Source organism: Nothobranchius furzeri, chromosome 2 (assembly GCF_043380555.1).
Source record: "Nothobranchius furzeri strain GRZ-AD chromosome 2, NfurGRZ-RIMD1, whole genome shotgun sequence".
NCBI lineage: Eukaryota > Metazoa > Chordata > Actinopteri > Cyprinodontiformes > Nothobranchiidae > Nothobranchius > Nothobranchius furzeri.
In genome coordinates, this window is record NC_091742.1 from 88,967,086 (window position 1) to 88,987,641 (window position 20,556).

The 20,556-nt window shown below is 41.3% G+C and overlaps 1 protein-coding gene across 4 annotated transcripts; it reads right to left on the reverse strand.

The window, feature by feature from the left end:
* Positions 1-91: 91 nt before the first annotated feature.
* Positions 92-18,638, reverse strand: LOC107376833 (zinc finger protein 227). 4 transcript variants are annotated; one of them, XM_070548162.1, is made up of 9 exons: positions 17,872-18,638; positions 17,663-17,775; positions 17,326-17,519; positions 17,104-17,227; positions 16,888-17,027; positions 15,805-15,882; positions 3,596-5,982; positions 1,257-2,954; positions 92-511 (listed from the first exon to the last, which is right to left on the reverse strand). In XM_070548162.1, the coding sequence occupies exons 3-7, from the start codon at positions 17,392-17,394 to the stop codon at positions 4,741-4,743; spliced, it is 1,653 nt and encodes a 550-aa protein (XP_070404263.1). In that variant the 5' UTR covers positions 17,395-17,519; positions 17,663-17,775; positions 17,872-18,638; the 3' UTR covers positions 92-511; positions 1,257-2,954; positions 3,596-4,740. The 4 variants fall into 4 exon arrangements, with proteins under 4 accessions (XP_070404263.1, XP_070404262.1, XP_015801626.3 ...); XM_070548161.1 differs by having other exon boundaries at positions 92-2,954; XM_015946140.3 differs by having other exon boundaries at positions 92-2,954; positions 17,659-17,775.
* Between the last annotated feature and the right edge of the window lie 1,918 nt (positions 18,639-20,556).

Sequence of the window (20,556 nt, forward strand, 5' to 3'; positions counted from 1 at the left end):
GAGGCGCAGTGCACCGTTAAGTCTGTAATTCAAACTTTTCAACATTGTTGATTGTAATGCTTCTATCAGTACAAATGAAACAGAGCCAGAATTTGTTTTCTGAACTGTTTAAACATGCCACAAATGGAAACACAAGTCAAAAAGTTGCACCTGCCCAAATATTATGGAAAGTAAAACCACTGACGAGGTGAATAACATCCAGTTATTTTAGGCACAGACACTACATCTTATGTCGTTATCAAGTTTTTGCTTCTTGTAAATGTGACCTTCGCATAACAAGAGTGTACCATTTTCTCACAACACACAAAGCGACCAATGCTTCCATAGTTTATACACCCGGCTATTCCACCATGCAACGCGCTACAGCACCCTGTACGATTGACAGTCTTCCGTTTTGAGTTTCGGTCTTGCATAAACTGTGTGGAGAAAGCTGTCTGTAGCCATCAATCAAAGTAGAAGGCAGGACATAGGGAGTCTAAGTCACGCCCATCTACTACTGGACCATGGGTACCTGGAAGAATGACAAAATGAATGCAAGTCAAAGGGGCTAAAACGCTATTTTCTAATTCTGCTTTTTATGTGCCATGGACTTCTCATGATGTGCGTGAATTTAAAAAACCCATTTTGATACCAAGAAAACACTTATTTTCGAACAGGGGAAACTTTATTTTAGGTTTTGTGTGAAAATAAGCCAAGGACTACAAATGTGCTTCCCGAAAGTGAAGTCATCGAACCAGACATGGAGATAAACAGAGGGGAAATGGCTTTAAGTTTAGCAAACTTGAAATCCTTCCTTCAGGAGAAAATTACCACCATGTAATTTATGCGACATGTCTGCATGGACGTAATTTTTTGGGGGGGGGGGGGGGGGGGGGGACATGCCCCCCCCCCACCTTTTCCAAAGTCAAGTTTTGACCCCTGCACTTTTTACCATCCAAAAACAATATTACGCTATATTAAATTGACACTGGTTGAGCTCTAGGACCAAGCGGAAAACAACCGTTAGTGTTGAAGCCTGTTTCCCATTAGAACATACTGTAAAGATACCCCCCCCCCCCACTTCTGAAGTGAAAATTACGTCCATGCATGTCTGATTTGTAGTCTTGCTAATTATGAACTTTTACAAGCTGATAAATCTTAAAGTATGTGACTGCCGTAGTCTAAACGCCCATAATTGCCTTTCATTTGAATTGAAGTACAACATTAGTGCCATCTAGGGCAAGTTTTCTCTTCTGCCTCTTGGAGGGAGCACCTACTTTTCTTTTCTCCGCCCTTTGTCCTGTTTGCCTGTCTCCACGGCGCTTCTCTGCATTGCTTCTGAAAATCTGGAAATTATTACAATACGGATCTGGTCAGTTGGTCTTTCAACGCGATTGACAAAAATTTTTCAACAATGAGATTGGAGGGAGGGGCTTCTACATGTTCGGATGGAACACACTCCGTTTTTTAGATTCTTGGAAGAAGTGGAATGTAATATGCCTTTCCCAGCCTTCTGTGGAGGACACTGAAGATGTATAGATTTTCGCAGGTGTTGATTTTTGCTTTTTGGCATGGGTATATCAAAACTTTAAGAAGTTTTTGGGGACAATTGGAAAGCTTCCTGAACTCGGGAATGGAGTTTATCATGCTGTGAATGTATACACTCGGACAAGTGTCGAGACGAATCTCAAGCTTGAGACTTTTGCCGCGATTCCAGCTTTGACACAAAAAGTGGATGTCATCATGGAGAGAGTGGTCCCTGCATGGCCTGGAATAGTTTAAACACCATTATTGGCATTTTTTGATGGAAATGACGCCAGCAGAACTGTATGGCAGGGAGGACATTTATCTCTGCCTGTCCCAAAATAATTAATCTTATCAGAATCTGGTGCCTTTGAGTCTTCAGTCTGAGGCTGAAGAGAAAATTCCCCACAGAGGGGATGTGGACAGACGCTGTACCCCCCCCCCCCCAACCCCCAACAGAGTGGCTGGAACTGTGACCTGGTGAAAACTTTGGAACCGTCTGGGAGTCATTGCATCCTCCATCCTAGGCCTCCCTCCCATCTCTAAACCATACTTGCAAACCCTCCCAATTTTTCCGGGAACTCCATATTTTCAGTGCCCTTCCAAGAAATCTCCCGGGGCCACTATTCTCCCGATTTTCCACCCTGACCTACTGGGCGCCATTTCCGGCCGGACAATTATAACTGTTACGCCTAGGAGTCAAGCACGGCAGAACGGAAGAAGAAGAGACACACACATGGCGACGATGAGTAAAAAAAGGAAATATGCGTGCAAGTTCCAAAGTGATTGGAAAAAAAAGTGTGAGCTCGAAGGGGAATGGGTATGTTGGCTGCAGGTTTCGTAGATCAGTGTTACGTCCCCTCCTGAACGTCCAGGAGGATGAGGGGACTAACACAGAAAAATAGGTGGAGGTGTGAGTGAGTGGATAAATAATGAGGTGGTGAAGTAAAAATCAAGAGGATTTATTAACAAAGGGTGTCCTTTTCTAAAGGCAAAATGAGGCTTACAACAGGGAATGGCGCTACAAAGGTGGAAACTGAAAACGTAAGCGAGTAACAGCTTAGGAAAACTGCATTTGGCCGAAACCACCTAAACAGAAAAAAATCCCCGGCTAAAAGTCCAATGGGGGAAAACACCAAAACTAAAGCTGTAACTCTGTCAAAAAGCCTGAAGAAGAAGAACAAAGTCTACTTTCTACCAAAAACCCTAGACAACCGTACACCACAGTTTAACCTTAGTGAAAAAGAAGGGGAACCCAGCTCAGGAGAATCTCAGACTAGCTCTGGATCTCCTCGGATGACTGCTGTGCTCTCCTTTAGAAGTCCTCCAGGCTGCTTGATGGCCGATTTGGATCAGCAGCTCCTGTTTCTGGCGTGCCTCTCTCCAAGGTCCTGAACTGCCACTGAGGGAGAGTGAGTCGCTCCGGAAACTGTCTCAGGTGCTGAAAAGCTCTGCAGTGGTGACAGCAGGGCGCAGATTAACATGACGGGGAGGACCGAGGGTCATCACAATCAGACTTCTCCACTGAACACGGTGATCGAATGCATGTAATTGCTCACAAAGAGACTGAGAAGCACAAAGCTGTGGCAACGCAACACCGGTCACAACGCAGTATTGTTGGCCATCAGCCAAATGGAAATCAGAGGCTGTTATTTATGTAGAAGAAAAGATGGCTATTCTGTTACCCACATGCTACATCACGTCACATTTGCGGATGCTGTCAACAAATTTTCATGTTTTTCTTTTGCCTTTATAAGTTAAGCGTTGCTTCAGTCGTGAATAACTGCAGGTAAAATAACACTTCCCTGTGTTTATTTGTTGACAATATAAAAATCAGAGTTGGAATTTTACCCTATTTCTCCTTTTTGTTGAGCTGAGCTCAGATCAGCTGATCCACAAGTCTGACCTCTGATCAGCACTGAGAGGGGGGGGAGGCAACTTTCATAATTGTGCTCCCTAATTAACCAAACACTCTACCGTTGGCTGAATCATAACAAACGTGTACGTCCACACCATGCATTACATCATTTGGGTATTGATTAAGCATAACACACCCTATCCCATTTTTTTTTACAATGAATGAAATACTCACCATTTGGGAAAATAAACATCAAATGTTTTCTCGACAACAACTCAGGCTGAACGTCATCATTATGTAATGATAGGTGGCTCACAGGATAGAAAAAAGAATCCCATGAGCAGGATGTGGACCTGAACAAGGGGAAAGTGCTGCCACCAGGAGTACAAGTCCAACCAGGATGTAATTTCCGGACTATAGAGCGCACCTCAATAAAAGCCGCACCAGCAAAAAAATAAAATAAAAAGGGTTTTCTACACACACACACGCAGCACTCAAATACAAGTCGCTGCGCAGCAGCCACATCCAGGTCTCCGGCGCACAGCGCATGTGCGGCCATAACACAAGATAATTAGACAGAAAGACGCTACGCAGAGGTTTTTCGTTGTTGTTTTAATTCAACAAAACAAATTTTAAACATGGTGAACGTGCCTGCAAGTTTAGAAAAGAAAACAGCACTGATAGCATTCGTATTTCTGGATGGTTATAAAATAAAAACAGCACTGACACGTTATTACCGGTAATTTGCATGTTTAGAAGAAAAGAACAGCGCTGACACAGCATTAATAAGCCCTGGATGATTAGAAAATAAAAACTGTACACAAAACATGCCTGGTTAGTAATGATCTGCACAGCTGAAACAGTGGAAACACCTCGGCAGTCTGCTCTCTTCACCCAGTCTTCAAGAATGTTTTCCCAATTCCGGCCATCTGCTTTTATTTCCTCTGAAAGCTTCTGCTGTTTTTTTTACACTGACTGAGTTCTTCCCGCTGCCACCTCCAACGTCGCACCATTGATTCATTTATACCAAGCTCCCGTGCAGTGACTCTGTTTCCTTGTTTGATGGCCAGATGGATCGCTTTTAACTTGTAAGCTGCAGCATATGTATTCCTCCGCGTGTTTTCCATGACGAGGGTATGTCTGATGTGTAAACGTGCCGCTTTCAATCAAAGAGCGTCTTCTTCCGCGCATAACGTTTTGCCGTGCCTGTCTCACTTTACTGCTAGAGAGTGCCTCTAGTGGTTGTTGGCCAAAAAAAGTCTACACGAGCCGCACCATGATATTGGCCGCAGGCTTCAAAGCACAGGGAAATAATAGCGGCTTGTAGGCCGGAAATTACGGAACATGGGTCACTTTTAGTACTTTTGTAGTTAAAAGACTTATTTTTGTCCTGTGTGTATTCTCATGTGTACATTTAAATTTGACTTATTGGTATATCTTTGTCCACAGAGCTCACATGCAAAAGGCTTCTGTCCTGTGTGGAGTCTCATGTGTATGTCTAAAGTTGCCTTTCGGGCAAATCTTTGTCCACAGAGCTCACAAGCAAAGGGCTTATGTCCTGTGTGAACTTCCATGTGTCTGTTAAAACTTGCCTTCTGGCTAAATCTTTGTCTACAAAGCTGACAAGCATAAGGCTTCTCACCTGTGTGGACTCTCATGTGACTTTTTAATGTTGGCCTACGGCCAAATCTTTGTCCGCAAATCTCACAAGCAAAGGGCTTCTGCCCTGTGTGGACTCGAGCATGTTGGAATAAATATGTCTTTCGGCTAAATCTTTGTCCACATACCTCACAAGCAAAAGGCTTCTGTCCTGAGTGGATTCTCATGTGATCATCTATAACTTGCTTTCGGCTAAATCTTTGTCCACACAGCTCACAAGCAAAAGGCTTCTCTCTTGTGTGAACCGTCACGTGGTTCTTTAAATTTGATTTTCCCCTAAATTCTTTTCCACAGTCATTACAAACAAAGGATTTTAGTTTTGTTTTGACATTCCTGCATGAGTCTACATGTCGCTTCTCTACATCACATTTCTGATCAACCAAACAGCCTGAAGACCCTATTGCTGAATGACTCGTCTCTCTCACGTGAATCTGGAGAGACCACCTGCGGAGAAAATGTTCACCACACTCAGAGCAGCTAAAGGATTTGTTGATAGTTTTTTTAACATCTGAGTCAGAAGTCCTGCTCTCATTCCAGTCATCGTCATTTTCAGGCCAGAAGTCTGACAGCTCAGAGTCTAGATTCACATCACCATTCTCTTCATCCACGGTACTAACTTCCGTCTCTGAAGTATCTGTCTGTTCACATGGGTTTAGATCTGGGCTCCTCCAAGTTTCTGCTGTAATCTGGTCAGCTGAGCTGCTGGTTGGGACATCACCGTCTTCTGTTTGTTGCTGATGAAGCTCTGAGAACAGAGGTTTCTCTTCATCATCCTCACTCTTTATAGAAACTGTAGTGAGTGGAACCTCGACCACATCAATCTCCTTCTTCAAATGGAGCTGCTCTCCCTCCACACTGATCCAGAGTTCCTCCTGTTCCTCCTTTATGTGAAGATGTTCTGGGTCCTGCTGATCCACACCATCTCTCTGTTCTTCAGGAGCTTCTTCTTTAACCAGCGCCATCTGTTGAACAGTTGTAGGAAACACATGATGTGACTTACTGATCGCTGTAACTTTCGTTCACACACACATAACAGTTGTATTATTGCTTGAAATCGTTGAGATGAAGAACTGAACCCCAATCCACACTGGAGGTGACTCGAGACTTCAAAGGTCACAGCCGTTTTATGCTCATTTTTACATCTTGGGTAGGGCTGCACGATATTAGGAAAACCTGCGATATTCGATAATAATGATTAATATTGCGAAGACGATATTACTTACGATAAATAAAAACTTAACTCAGGAACAAAATTAATCAAAAACAAAGAAACAAAAAAAATTATAAAAATAAGAAAAGCTAAAGATGTGAAGAAAAGGAAAAAGGAAATGAACAAGAAAAGGCATTCAGTGGATCCCGGGAAAAGCAGAATCAGCAGAAAGAGCAGACCAAAGCTAACTCAGGTGTTCGCTAACCATCAAAATGAAGTGCTGTCCACCTCGGGGGCGGGCATCTAACCTATGAGAACCCACCCAGTTGGCCAAATGGGTGAAGAGCTCTATTTGATTTGTTAAAAAAACATAATGCTTTCATTTGATTGACAGAATGCATTATGTGTAGCAAACATTTGAGCTGAACATTCAATGCGATATTATCTGTTCTTTGCAATATGCATATTGTGTATGCTGATATCGCGATAACGATATATTTACGATATATTGTGCAGCCCTATTCTTGGGTGTTTTAAAACAAATAAATACAAAATTAATTTTAGTTTTTCATGTTCATCAACCACATCTACTCTTGACTAAAAGATTGACCATTTTTATTCTGCCATAATTATCAACTTACTGTAGGCACCTCAATCATCTGTATTGTTATTTTGAGGGTCATTACGTCAATGTTTCAAAATGTTTTTGCTCCGTAAATTTGAAAGTAAAAGAAATAATCATCATCTGCGTGATGATCCAGTTTGAATCCAGGAAAAACATTAACTTGATTTCGAAGCCCTTTCCAATTTTAGAAAATGTTTGTATAGGTTTTTTCGTAACTTTCAATAAAAATATTATAGAAAAAAGATAACACGAGTTTAGGTCACGTGAGGAGAGAGGGGACAAGATGGCGGAGTGAGCAGTCTAGCTTATGTGGGCTCTGATGATTAACTTGATTAAAAATGTTCCTGACTGGTTTCACCTCAGCTGAAATAACGAGATATACAGCGGACAACATATCTTACGAACTCCTAAGGCATAAGTGACCTTTCCTTTTGTTTTTTTCTTTCTTTAGTATCGTTAAATTTTCGAGGTTTAAAAAGTAGTACAAAACACAAGGTAGTTTTTCTTTTTTGTAAGGAACAACAGAATGTAAAATGTTTTTTTTTTTCAGGAAACATATAACAGTAAGGATGACGACAGTTTTTGGAAAATACAGTGGGTAGCAATTTTTCTAAATCGATTCCAGGGCAAAATTCTTGATCATCAAAGTGACAACGAAGGTCACTGGTTAATGAGAACTATTGAAATAGATGATAATCAATACATTTTATTAAATGTTTACGGATTTAATAACAGAACCAAAAACCAGGGATTTTTCTCCAAGTTAAAATATATGATCGAAGAATGGAAACATACCGGTACTTACAGTACAGACAAAGTGATTGATGCAGGTAACTTTAACTTGGTACCAGACGAAAAACAAGATAGATTTCCAGCACAGTATAAATCACATCACTATAATCTAATGATATCAGATTTCTCTGGCTCCCTCGACTTTGTTGGCCTCTGGCGCAAACTCAATTTGAACAAACTTTCTTATACATGGAGCAACTCTGAATGCTCACAGCAGTCAAGACTTGATTACTGGCTAATTACTAATAATATCACAACCTTAGCCTCAAACTGCAATATTCTTCAATCTCTGCTTACTGACCACTGTGCTATAACACTCTCAATTACTCCTAATAATAGAATACCGGAATCAAAACATTTTCACTGGAAATTTAATCTTCTAAAAATCACAGAATTTCGCAAAAGAATTAAATCTCTTTTGATTGAAGTAAAATTAATGGATGATCTATCATCCACCAGCAAATGGGAATGGATAAAATTTTATGTTAAAAAAACTGCTATTGAGGAAGGGAAGTTAATGGCGGAAGCAAGGAGGAAAAAACAGGCTGACATAATTTCTAAAACAGACTCATTATGTAATATAAAAACACTAACGGAAGAACATTATCTTGAGTTAAACCAACTACAACAATTAGATGAACTTTATAAAGACAGAGCTAGAGATGCTTTTATTTGCTCTAGAGCTAAATGGATTGAGGAGGGAAAAAAATTAAACTTATTTCTTTAATTTGGAGAAAAACAGACAAACTCATAATACTATAAATAAATTGAATATTGATAATGATATAACTGAAGATTATAATTAGGGATGCACCGATATGATATTGGTATCGGTATCGGCACAGATACCAATACCAGTATCGGTATCGGTAAAAGTTAACCGATACCAAAGCAGTTGCTTGAAAGTGGCGTCACTGTAACTTGTCATTTCTGTTTACCTAATAATTTAGTTTTGTGATGATTTCCATTCATATATTTTACTTTTTATCTGCCTCACAGTCTTTTCCTGTTGAAAGCAGAGAAGAAAATAAAATCTGTATTCCAAATCATTGCACTTTTTTGTGTGGTAGAAGTATCGGTATTGGTAATCGGTAGCGGCGAGTACGCAGATCCAAGTATCGGTATCGTATCGGTTTGGAAAAAAGTGGTATCGTTGCATCCCTAATTATAATAATATAGACACTTTTATTACAAATTTTTATATAACTCTTTACTCTTCCAATTATTCAGACCAAGAAACTTCTTTCTTCAGCTCATTGAAGGACCAGATCCCCAAAATAAAGGATCACTTCAAAGAATTCAGTGAGTTTGTGAGTTCACAAAGAACTATATAAAAATCATATGACTCAGTATAAAGACTTAATCACACTAACCAAACAACAGTATTACTCCTGTCTAATCAACTCCAATCGAGGCAACACTAAGTCACTGTACTCCATTATCAATAAAATTCACCGGCCATCCGATACTCTGCCCCCACACACGTGCTCTACTGCTACTTGTAGTGCCCTTCTTCTGTTCTTCAATGAAAAAATAATAAACATTCACCGTGCAATCAACCAAAGCATCCCCCCTACCTCCCCATATGATCCTCCCAAACCAACACAGTTATTTTCCATTTTCCAACTTCCCAGTGATTCTGAGATATCAGATATTATCCACAAGTCAAAGCCTTCTACCTGCCTTCTCGACCCCCTTCCCACAGCCTTGGTTAAATCCTGCCTCCCCTCCCTGCTCCCTCTCGTCTCCGCTCTCACACACGCATCCCTTTCCTCCGGTATTGTTCCCTCTATCTTCAAAACTGCTGCAGTTACTCCAATACTTAAAAAACCTAGTTCAGATCCTAACATTTTTACTAATCTCCGCCCCATCTCCAACCTACCCTTTGTCTCCAAAGTTTTAGAAAAAGTAGTCGCTGCCCAGCTCCACACCCATCTGACACTAAACTCCTTCTATGAACCTTTCCAGTCCGGTTTCCGCCCACTTCACAGCACAGAAACAGCCCTCCTCAAAATAACTAACGGTCTCCTCATTGCTGCTGATTCCGGTCTACTATCCATCCTGGTCCTCCTTGATCTGAGTGCGGCCTTTGACACAATATCTCATTCCATTCTCATCCATAGGTTATCTTTCATCGGCATTGCTAACATCCCACTTCAGTGGTTTCAGTCCTACCTATCAGGTCGCACTCAGTTCATTACTATCAAATCCTCTCACTCACAGCCCTCTTCTGTCTCTTCTGGTGTGCCCCAGGGCTCTGTCCTGGGGCCCCTCCTTTTCATTATATACATCCTTCCCCTTGGCAATATTTTCCGCAGATTCAATATTCATTTTCACTGCTTTGCGTATGACACCCAGCTCTATTTGTCCAGTAAGCCAAATTCTACACTTCCTCCCTCATCACCTGCCTCCAAGAAATAAAAGTCCTGGTTCAGTTCGAACTTCCTGAAATTAAATACAGACAAAACAGAACTTCTTTTGGTTGTTACCAAGAACACCCTCTCAAAATTTGACAGTTTCTCTCTCACAGTTGATAATACTTCAGTTTCCCCCTCTCCCCAGGTCAAGAGTCTGGGTGTCATCCTAGACAGCACACTATCCTTCCAATCTCATATCAATAGCATCACACGGTCAGCTTATTTCCACCTTCGTAACAATAATCGTCTTCGCCCCTCCCTTGATGTCCACCCTACTTCTATTCTTGTCCATAGTCTGGTTACATCAGGTATTGATTATTGCAACTCTCTTGACTCAGGCCTCCCTCAGAAAACCCTCCGTAAGCTCCAGTTGGTTCAGAATGCAGCAGCACGCATCATTACTAAAACTCCCATCTCTCATCACATCACCCCATCCTCAAACAACTCCATTGGCTACCAGTGCACACCAGGATTAACTACAAGATTCTCCTTCTCACTTTCAAGGCCATCCATACCCTCGCCCCTCACCACCTCACAGATCACGTTCACATCGTCACCTCGCCCCGTTCCCTCAGGTCCTCCTCCTCTATTCATCTCTCTGTGCTCTCCTTCTGTCTCAGCACCATGGGGAGTAGAGCCTTCAGCTGCACCGCTCCCAAACTCTGGAACCCCCTTCCCCTTCTCATCAAGAACATCAACTCATTCACAGAATTCAAAAAACAACTCAAAACTCACCTCTTCATAACCACATATCAGCTTTGAATTTTAGAGTGCCTTGTTTGCTGATGTTTACGTATGTTTACTTTGTTTTAGTGAATGTTTTAGTGTTTGTGTTTTTATTCTGTACAGTGTCCTTGAGTGACCAGAAAGGCGCTCTTAAATAAAATGTATTATTATTATTATTACTCTGAAATAACTTTAAAAGAATTAGATGCTGCAATATCTAAGATGGCGTGTGGGAAATCACCGGGTCCCGATGGGATTACGTCCGAGTTCTATAACTTTTTTTGGGAGGATATTAGAGAATTACTACTAGAAGTATTTCATGAATGTATTGAAAAACAGATGTTATCCCCTACAATGAAAAGAGGAATAATTTCGTTGATACCAAAACCAAACAAGGATTGTTTATTACTTGATAACTGGAGACCAATTACACTACTATGCTGTGATTATAAGCTGTTAGCTCATATATATGCTACTAGACTAAAGACTGGTATAAACGAAATAACTGATGAAACGCAGTCAGCCTTTACAAAAGGTCATCATATACACCATCGTACTCGCTTAATATTAGACATTCTGCATTATAATTCTATTATTCCTCCAGACAGTCTTATTCTATTCCTTGACTTTTTAAGGCTTTTGATTCTTTAGAACACCCCTTTCTACTTAAGGTTCTAGAAAGCTTTGGTTTTGGAATACACTTTTGTAATGTAAGTAATCTTGCACTTAAGCAAGGTTTTTCAAATAGAATTGATATAAAATGTGGAATTCAACAGGGATGCCAAATTAGCCCATTATTATTTATTATCGCAGTGGAACTACTGGCCATCTACCGTAAAAATTCGCCAGACCTGGAAGGAATAAACATTTTAGATAGAGAACTTAAAATTAGCCAGTTTGCTGACGACACGGCTTCGTTCCTAAAAAAAAAAGAGATGGTTTCTATTGGAGTAAAAAAAATCCTCTTTATCTAAGGCCTTAACCTTAAATCTTAAAAAAATGTGAAATCTTAGCTGTACATGTCTGCAACCAAAATCACATCATAAATATCCCAGTAAAAGAGGAAGTGAAATATCTTTGACAATAACTAAAAATGCAAATGATAGAGAAAATGTAAACATAACTCCCCGTTTGAACGCTGTTAAAAAGACTCTTAACCAATGGCTGACATGCGATTTATCTATTCTAGGTCGTATACTGTTGTCAAATGTGAAGGCCTCTCAAGACTCATCTATCCATAATATTCAACCTTTGTTCCCCCAAAAATAACCAAATTAACTAACTCAATTATATTCAAGTTTATTTGGAAAAAAACTCATTATAAACACAAATCACAATTGGTAAAAGATTATGAAAATGGAGGTTTAAAAGCATTAGACTTTGAATCCATTATTGCTACATTTAGAATCAAATGGCTCAAAGAGTATATCTCCTATCCACAATCTATGTGGTATCATATTCCTAATAAAGTTTTCAACAGGGTCGGTGGACTAGAATTTCTGCTTAAATGGGACTTCGCTATTTCTAAAATCCCTTTAAAACTATCAAACTTCTCCAAGCAGGCTTTGGACTTTGGAAAGTTGCTTTTTACCCATATCTTCTCACCTCACAACTCAGTGATAAGGAACAACAGGGTCATAACAGTCAACAAGAAGTCTTTGCTCTAATCTGACTGGTATGACACTGGAATGTGCTTTATTCATGATTTATTACATACGAACGGAAGGATGTTGTCATATGAGGATTTCAAAACAAAGTACCAGATTGCCGTTTCTTACAAAGAATATAATAAATTTTGTAAAGCGATCGCCTTACCTTTTCTAAAACTTATACAAAACACCATGCGATATTCTAAAATCCAAACTCACTTGCCCTCACTACAAATTGATAACCTTTTACGACACGATACAAAATGTGACAATAAACTGATCCCTTCAGTCTTTAAACTGAAGAATTTAGTGATGGGTAGATGAAGCGTTTCAGCACATTCCCCAAATAGTATTGATACTGTGTCGACACAGTGCTGCCGTTTTGCTCTATGATGACACCTACTGGACTTTAAACATCATTGCAGGCAACTTACTGGAGACACAACAGACACAGATTCAATGACCTAATCATACTTGTATACACTGTAAGCTATTGTAGGCCTACTTCATATTGTCATGTTCCTGGGCAGAGGTGAGTGACACCTTCTCCTCTCACCAGACTCTAAGCTAATTCTTCACAGGTGAGGAGCAGGGGGAGCGGCAGCTGCAGGAGATTTCCCAATCAGGGACGCGGGTTCAAAAGGAGGATGGAGACACATCACTTTGCCGGATGATTGCACCAGTTTAGGTAGCACCAGCCTTTGACCTTGATCAAGTTTGTTCGTGTTTTTGACTCGTGTTTGACCATTGGATTTATGACCTCGGATTGTGTTTTCGGATTACGATTTGGATTATCCCTCACGCCTGGTTTTTGTTCCACGCAGGATCCTCTCCTTATCTCCTCACCCTCGCTGTCTTAATTCCCTGGATAACACACATCACGTCCCATCCTCCTCCGCTGCTCCTATTTGGCTTTCTCTGCTACCTCGCCTCTCCTGGACTTCTCACCCTCTGCCCAACGTCCTTCCTGGCTTCCTCATCATCTCATCAACCTGAACACTTCAGAGACTCGAGCCGTATTGCTCATCCCACAGGACTTCCCTGTGCGGTTTCAGTTCCCGTTTTTATAATAAAGACATTTTACTTTACTGCTTTGGACTACATGTGTTGATTCTGCATGTCTTGGGTTAGACACGTACCTCGAGCCATGACACATATGGTATTTTAAACTTCTAAATTTAAAATATACACACCTCAAAATATTCTGTGAATGATACCAAGTGACAATTAAAGTGACAGTGTTGTGAATGTGATGTTACCCATTCCAGTGTCATTGACTCAAAAGTTGTTTGTTTTTTTTATAAATTTTTATTCAGAAAAATAAGTTTATCCAGTGTGTTGGCATTTAGTCTATTATGTTTTTTGGACACTATTTCACCAGCTTTGAAAAACACGCGTTCACAGGGCACAGAAGAAGCTGGGGTACACAAAAACTGTAAAGCCAGGTGGAAAAGGTGTGGGTAGGATGTCTTCCAGTTCTCCCAGTATGTTAATGGATTCTCTTGTCTTGAAATGTTTCCCTCTGCTAAGTAGCGCTGGACCTCAATGATCGAGTCAGCTGTTGCATTGGTGGTTTGTCTGCCAACCTCTCGATCAAGCTGCTGCCACAGATTATCTGAAATAGTAAAAAATACATAGAAGTTTTAGTTTTTGTCTTCTACTCTGTATTAATACACATTAGCAACAAAACAAATGTGAAAATAAACTGATAATACTGAACAACTTGCCTGAAGTGGGTAACTGCTCTGATGAAGGCCCAGGCTGTGGCTGCAGCACACTCCTTTTTCAGGCGACTGACAGCCTCACTACACTTGGAGGAACTAGGAAATCCGAGTGTTTTAAATCTGGGGTCTAAAAGTGTTGATAGGGTCAACACACTTAATGACTCCAGATTGGAAGCGGTGTCTGTGACGCGACGTCTAAGCTGGTCATGGAGACGTGTGGCTGCTTGTGTGTGTAGATGTAAAGAGTTCCGCTCAAGTGCACAATAAAGCATTTTCATCATCGGGATGACCTTTGATCCTGAAACTCTCCTCTCCTCAGACAACTCCACTGGAAAGGGGCCAGCACAAGAAGTGCTTCCCTTAAGATGTTGAACTCATCAGCTGTGAGTGGAGTTAAATCTGTCTGGAGAGGCAAGAGATACCCACGCTGGTTCTTTCTCATCATGTAGCCGTGACAGCATCTGATACGTGCTGTTCCAACGTGTTGGTACCTCACAGGATATCTGCAGGTTTAAGGGAGCCAAATTTAAGACTTTTTAAGACCTTTTTAAGGCCACTTTGACCAAATTTAAGCTATAATTTCCAGCTATTGCCTGGGGCCGGTGCTAACCACGTCGCGAACGTGGGATTAGCCATCCAGTTACCATTAAACTTGCACTTGCCCATGGCGCCAGCTCCCACTAGCTTAACCAGCTAATGTGCTCATCTAAAAACAGCCCCCTTTCACAACCAACTGAATGTGTACGGTTCCGCTTACGCCAACATCGTACACAAAAAAAGCTGAACACTGACGAGAAATTCACGAAAATTTTTATAGAAATAAAATAATCTTGTTTATTGGGTCTTTGGTAATTTAAGACCTTTGGAAACTGGATTTAAGGATTATTTGTCATTTTTAAGGATTTTCAAGGCCTTACATTTGGAAAAGCAAATTTAAGACTTTTTAAGGACCCGCGGATACCCTGACCTCAGTGACAAGTTTCAAGGTGGGCCGTCCCGTCTGCTGCTGCACTTGAGCTAGCTTCTCTTTTGCTGCGGTGCTGGACCTGAAGAACGATACGATCTGCCAAGATTTGTGTCTTATGGATGGAAGTTCAGGATTTTTTGACTATTAAATTTAATGCAGATTGAATGTCGAATTTGAAGAGTTCGTGTTGCTGCCATCATGTTTGGTGCTGCGTCGGTCACAAGACACCTTACCTTGTTTGTTATGGCCCAGTCGTCCATCATGCCCCTTTTGACTTGGGCCAGAGTGTCAGCAGTGTGACTTTGTGGAAAGTGTTTGACTCCCAACACAGATGTACACAACTGCATATTATCACTGATGTAGTGACAGGTAAGAGCTAAGTAATGGGCCATTCCCATCTGTACCGGGTCGGCCCGGGCCGGGTAGCGTAGGTTGTTTACATATCTGGGTGGCCTGGTATTTTTCCGGGCCAACCAAGGCTCATTCTCAGCCCTCTTCTCGAGGGGGTCTGCTTCAGGCCGACCAGGGCCAACACACCCACTGCTGACAGCAAATTCACACCTTCCATTAGAGCAAGCCTCTGATTGGTGGGTAGAACCAGCCCACATGGGCTTAAGGCAAGGATGTGTGGAATCAACCGGGCCAGACTGGGGCTACCTGGCCCGGGCCGACCCGGTACAGATGGGAATGGCCCATAAGCCTCCATGTTCAAGGAGGTCAGCTGTTATACTCACTGCCACAGCTTGCTGTACTTCCCTTGTTACTCGTTCGAGTTCCTCCGCATGTCTTTTGGTCATCATTTCCTTAACCGTCTGAAAATGAATCAACATCAAATCAGTCTGGTACTCAACACATTAATTAGACCACCTGTCATTAAAGCAAGAAAAACATCCAGCTATGAAGCTCTCTGTGTTTTGCCCTGTTGAATAGAAGGTAGGAATTTAAAACTGAATCCAGTTTTGTACCCAAATGTGAGCCGACACATCGGACGGAAATTACTCAAGCATGAATGATGTTTGAATCACAAGTGTTTATTTTTGTTTGCTGTGTCATAAACCTTAAATCAGACAATGGTCTCTAGAACAGTGGTTCCTAACCTGGGGGTCCCGACCCCCACAAGGGGGCGCCAAAGCCTCTCAGTGGGTCGCCCGGACCTCTCCACTTTAAGGGGTTAAAACTTCATTTATTACTTGTTTATAGCCTACATTTTGCTCACATTTTTTTTCATGAGTGAAAAGTTTACTGATATTAAGACAGGAAATAATTAGTACAGAAAAAGTAACACACTTTTAAGAACATTTTGCTCAGCTCACTGTTTTATTTTCAAGTGTCAAAAGTTCATTAAAGATAGGACTGGTTGATTAATCACAGCCTTTACAGTAAATAATCTAGTATAAACAGTAATATACACATTTAAGTACATTTTGCTCTGTGTATTTTTTATGTGTCAAACGTTGATTGAAAGGAATGATTGATTTATCAGTGTTTACAAGAAACAATGTGTTCAGAAAAGTAATACAAACTGTCAAGCACACTATGCTCTGTTTGGTTTTGTTAATGACTTTGTTCTGTACTGGAGCCTACTATTACTGTTATCTATTGAATCAAAGCATATTAAAATGAGCTTGAACAATTTTATCATTTCTTAATAATGTTTGTACTGGAAGAGAGAATGGGAGGGGGTCGTCAGAAATTTTACTGGTAAAAAACGGGGTCCCTTGGGAAAAAGGTTGGGAACCACTGGTCTAATACATTTGTTAAGCACTGTATATATTACATGAGTAACAGCAGCTGTCTGAGACATTGTGTAAACAAACCTTTCTGGTTGGCAAAGCGTAAGATGGATCAAGGACCTGAATCAACCCCCTGAACCCCTCGCTCTCCACAATGCTCAGGGGTTGGCAGTCCTTTATAATAAAGTTCAGGACTGCTTGGTCCAGAGCAATCTTCCTAGATTCTAGATTTCAAAATAATAAAACATGTATTAGTAAAACAGTTGTGAGAAAGCACGCCCAGTGTCTATACAGGTCTACCTGTGTTCGTTCTTGGTGTATTTGCTTCCTCTTCGTTTGCATGCTTGACTCTGTAATGTCTCAGCATTGCGTAAGTGCTCTTATTTGTATAAGACAACTTCGCTGAGCAGATGCGACATTTAACCTAAATAAGATTAAATAAATAATTTACACTGAGAGTCAGTCACATTGCTGTTTTCAACTCTGACAGATGCGCAGAAACAGGGAAAGACCAACACGTACCTTATTTGCAGATAAAAGATCAAAATGATCCCACACAGCGGAAACTTTTCTTTTTCTCTCTGGCTCCATTTTTTTGATGGAGAGAGGGATGTCTTGTTTTATCTTTCAAATGGTAATTTTCTTCTTTTCACGCGACTCGTCCCGTTGACAGATGCAGAGTCGATGCCTTATGAACACAGTTTGGCGCCTTGGCACTGAGCGACACAGCAGCAGCGTCGGTCACGTATTTGTATGGTCAGTGGAATGAGAATGAATGAAATGTTTATACATTCTCCTGTTCTGATCTAAATAAAGTTTTGTGAGGAATAAAAAGACTTCCGCCCGTGGCTGTACCTACTTCCGTTATCTTGTTGTTTGCAGCCAGATCCTCTTGGTTATCCCTTCAGAAGTACAGATCCTGCATCGTGACCAGCTCAGATGAGCGAGTCTGATAGAGGGAACCTCTTCAATCTGATGAAAGCAGCAAAACGAGCGCGTTTCTCAGAGAGGCCAAAGGAACAGCAGCAGATCCAGAGGGCAGGAAGTCTAGAGAAAAGCTTTTCTCACCCACAACCTGATTCTGGAGCTCCGATTGTCACGAAGACCGCAGAATATCTTCTCTGGTACCAAGTTGTTGAGGAGGGGAAGAAAGTTTCCACAGCCTGGTGATGGTTTACAGCGCTGCTGCTACAACCTGCTAGCTTCTGCAGGAGATTTTACTTCTTTGTGGTTTTATTGCTGTTGCCTACGTCTTTATGTGCATTACCGCCACCTACTGGTCAAAGCGATGACCTGCACATTCTTTCCATCTCAACCCTGTTTTATCACCATAATTATAACTGGGCCGTCTGGTATTTTATAACTTTATGGCTGTAAAATTGTAATAAAAAAGTTCCAAATGCTTGTAACTTTGCTCTTTTTTCAGAACAACCTCAGCTTTCACTATCTGGTTGGTATTTAGTATTTAAGTCTATTAATGCCTGAAAAAAAGAAGCTTAAAGGTATTAGAATTTTTTTATTTTTACATTTATTACTAATCCTGAACTTCAAAATGATTTGGGTAAACAACTTAAAATGAATCTATTGCAAACACTCAGACATGTGAACCCTATTTTTTTGCCAGTTTTTATGACCGGGTATAGGTAAATTCTCTCGTTATAGAATGCCATAGAGTAAAATACATAACATAAGATAAAATTCATACATCACAAATGTAGGCACGTTTCTATCAGCGATATATCAATAAGCCAGATAAAGGATAATAATGACCATGCCTGCAATAGGGTGAGCAGAAGTCAAGCTTTGTGTGAGACAGTCCCGCATTTTCATTACTTTTCACACGTCCTGTAAATTGAGACTGTCCCGCATTATCTGTCAACCGCTCCCCCTACACTGTTTAAAAAAAGAGCCGGATTTTTAACAGCGATAAACCGTAAATAAATAAAACTCTCTAAACTGTTGATTTAACGTGACGTTGCTGTAAATAAATGAACTGGTGAAAACAGTAATTTGTACTTTTTTTTCCTTTGTAAAAACTACATAAGTCTACTGTAAAGCACTCTAGCACAGTTTTCTTTATGGAAAAATTCCTTAAAATGTACAATGGTAAAACACTTATCATTTTCACATTTATTTATTTTAAAAAATACAGCTTTTTATTAATGGTAATGGTGTGAGGAGTTTACTTCCCTTTTCCCAGTGTGCTTAGCGGCAGTTAGGAGAGATCAGGCTGAACCCGCGAGGGAAGTGTCTGTTCTTGACCTGACACATGAATGCCTTTATTTTTTTTTTCAACTAAAAACATTTTCTTCTACAGTTAACAACTGCATGGCTGCATGGTGGTGCAGTGGTTAGCACTGTTGCCTCGCAGCACGAGGTCACAGGTTCAATACTCGGCTGCGGCCTTTCTTTCCGCGTGGAGTTGCGTGTTCTCCCCATGCATGCGTGGGTTTCCTCCGGATACTCCGGTTTCCCCCACAGATCACAACATGCCCTATAGTAGAGCCCTGCACGGGCCTAAAATCTGAGCCCGTGTCTGGCCCGGCCCGAGGGGGTGGAGCCCCAGCCCGACCCGGCCCAAAAAGGTTTTCAGGATTCTCTGGCCCGGCCCGAGCCCGACTTTTTTTAACCAACTAAATGAAAACAAAGTGGGTCAATCCTGACCAATGTGTTAAAAGACGTGCAGGATCCGATCAATTTGTTTTTCCCTCGTTTACCGTCACGGAGATGACGGCGCACTGGCTCTGGTGGTAATCAAGTTAAATTTTATCTCTTTCCAACAATTTTCACAAGAAAACAGAACAGTCAAAAGCAGGGCTTGTGTTGACCGGATAGTTCCAGAATAGAAAGTATTACCCCGACGCATGCAGACGAACTGACATTTTATTCGTTACACACATCGCAAATGTAGCTAAATCACCCAAGAAAAGATTCCCATCTGAACATCTGAGCTGCTCAGCGCAGCTCGCTGTCAGCGCATATGTGCACAGCGAGCTGAAGATGTGGAGATTGGCTTGGAGCGCGTCGCAGAACCAGAGCGCATGCGGGAAGATTCCTCCCACTGAAGCGAGTGTTTTCCAAACCCTGTCTCTCAGAGAGACTTGTCACTTAGAAAATGTTCCCTGATTATGAAACTTTGGCTGAATAGTGCTTGTTCCTGTCTCCAATGTGGCGACACATCCAGGAGCCGTCTGAGGAGAAGCCCAGAATCTCACATCCTCTTCAGCTCAGAAAGCGCCTATGATTATGCACAAGCGTGACCCGTCAACCCGGTCTCACAGTAAGACCGGGTTGGACCTGTTCAGGTTTACACAGACAATCTTTACATAGAATTGACTTACAGACATAAAATTAATTCAGTAAAGTATAAAGCATTTTATTTAAATATCCATTCATCAATTTACAAGTACAGAGAGCCGCATCAGATGGATGGAAGAGCCGTGGGTTGTGACATGTTTTCTCCAGGACCAGAGAGGACGCAAACTCAATACATCTCTTTTATTGTGAGGTAATAATTTCTCCGAGCTTTGCGGTTGCGGGCGGGAGTAGACATGCACGTTGCAGTTGCAGGCGGTAATGGTCAGAAATTCAGCGGGAGCGGGCAGGAGCGGGATGAAGAAAACAGTCCCACGCAGGGCTCTGCTGCGTTTGTGTTTCAATTTTTTTTAAATGAATTCGATTAAAAATAAAGGCACCCGGCCCGGCCCGTGTCCGAGGTAATTGCACAGTCGTTGGCCCGAAGCCCGGCCCGAG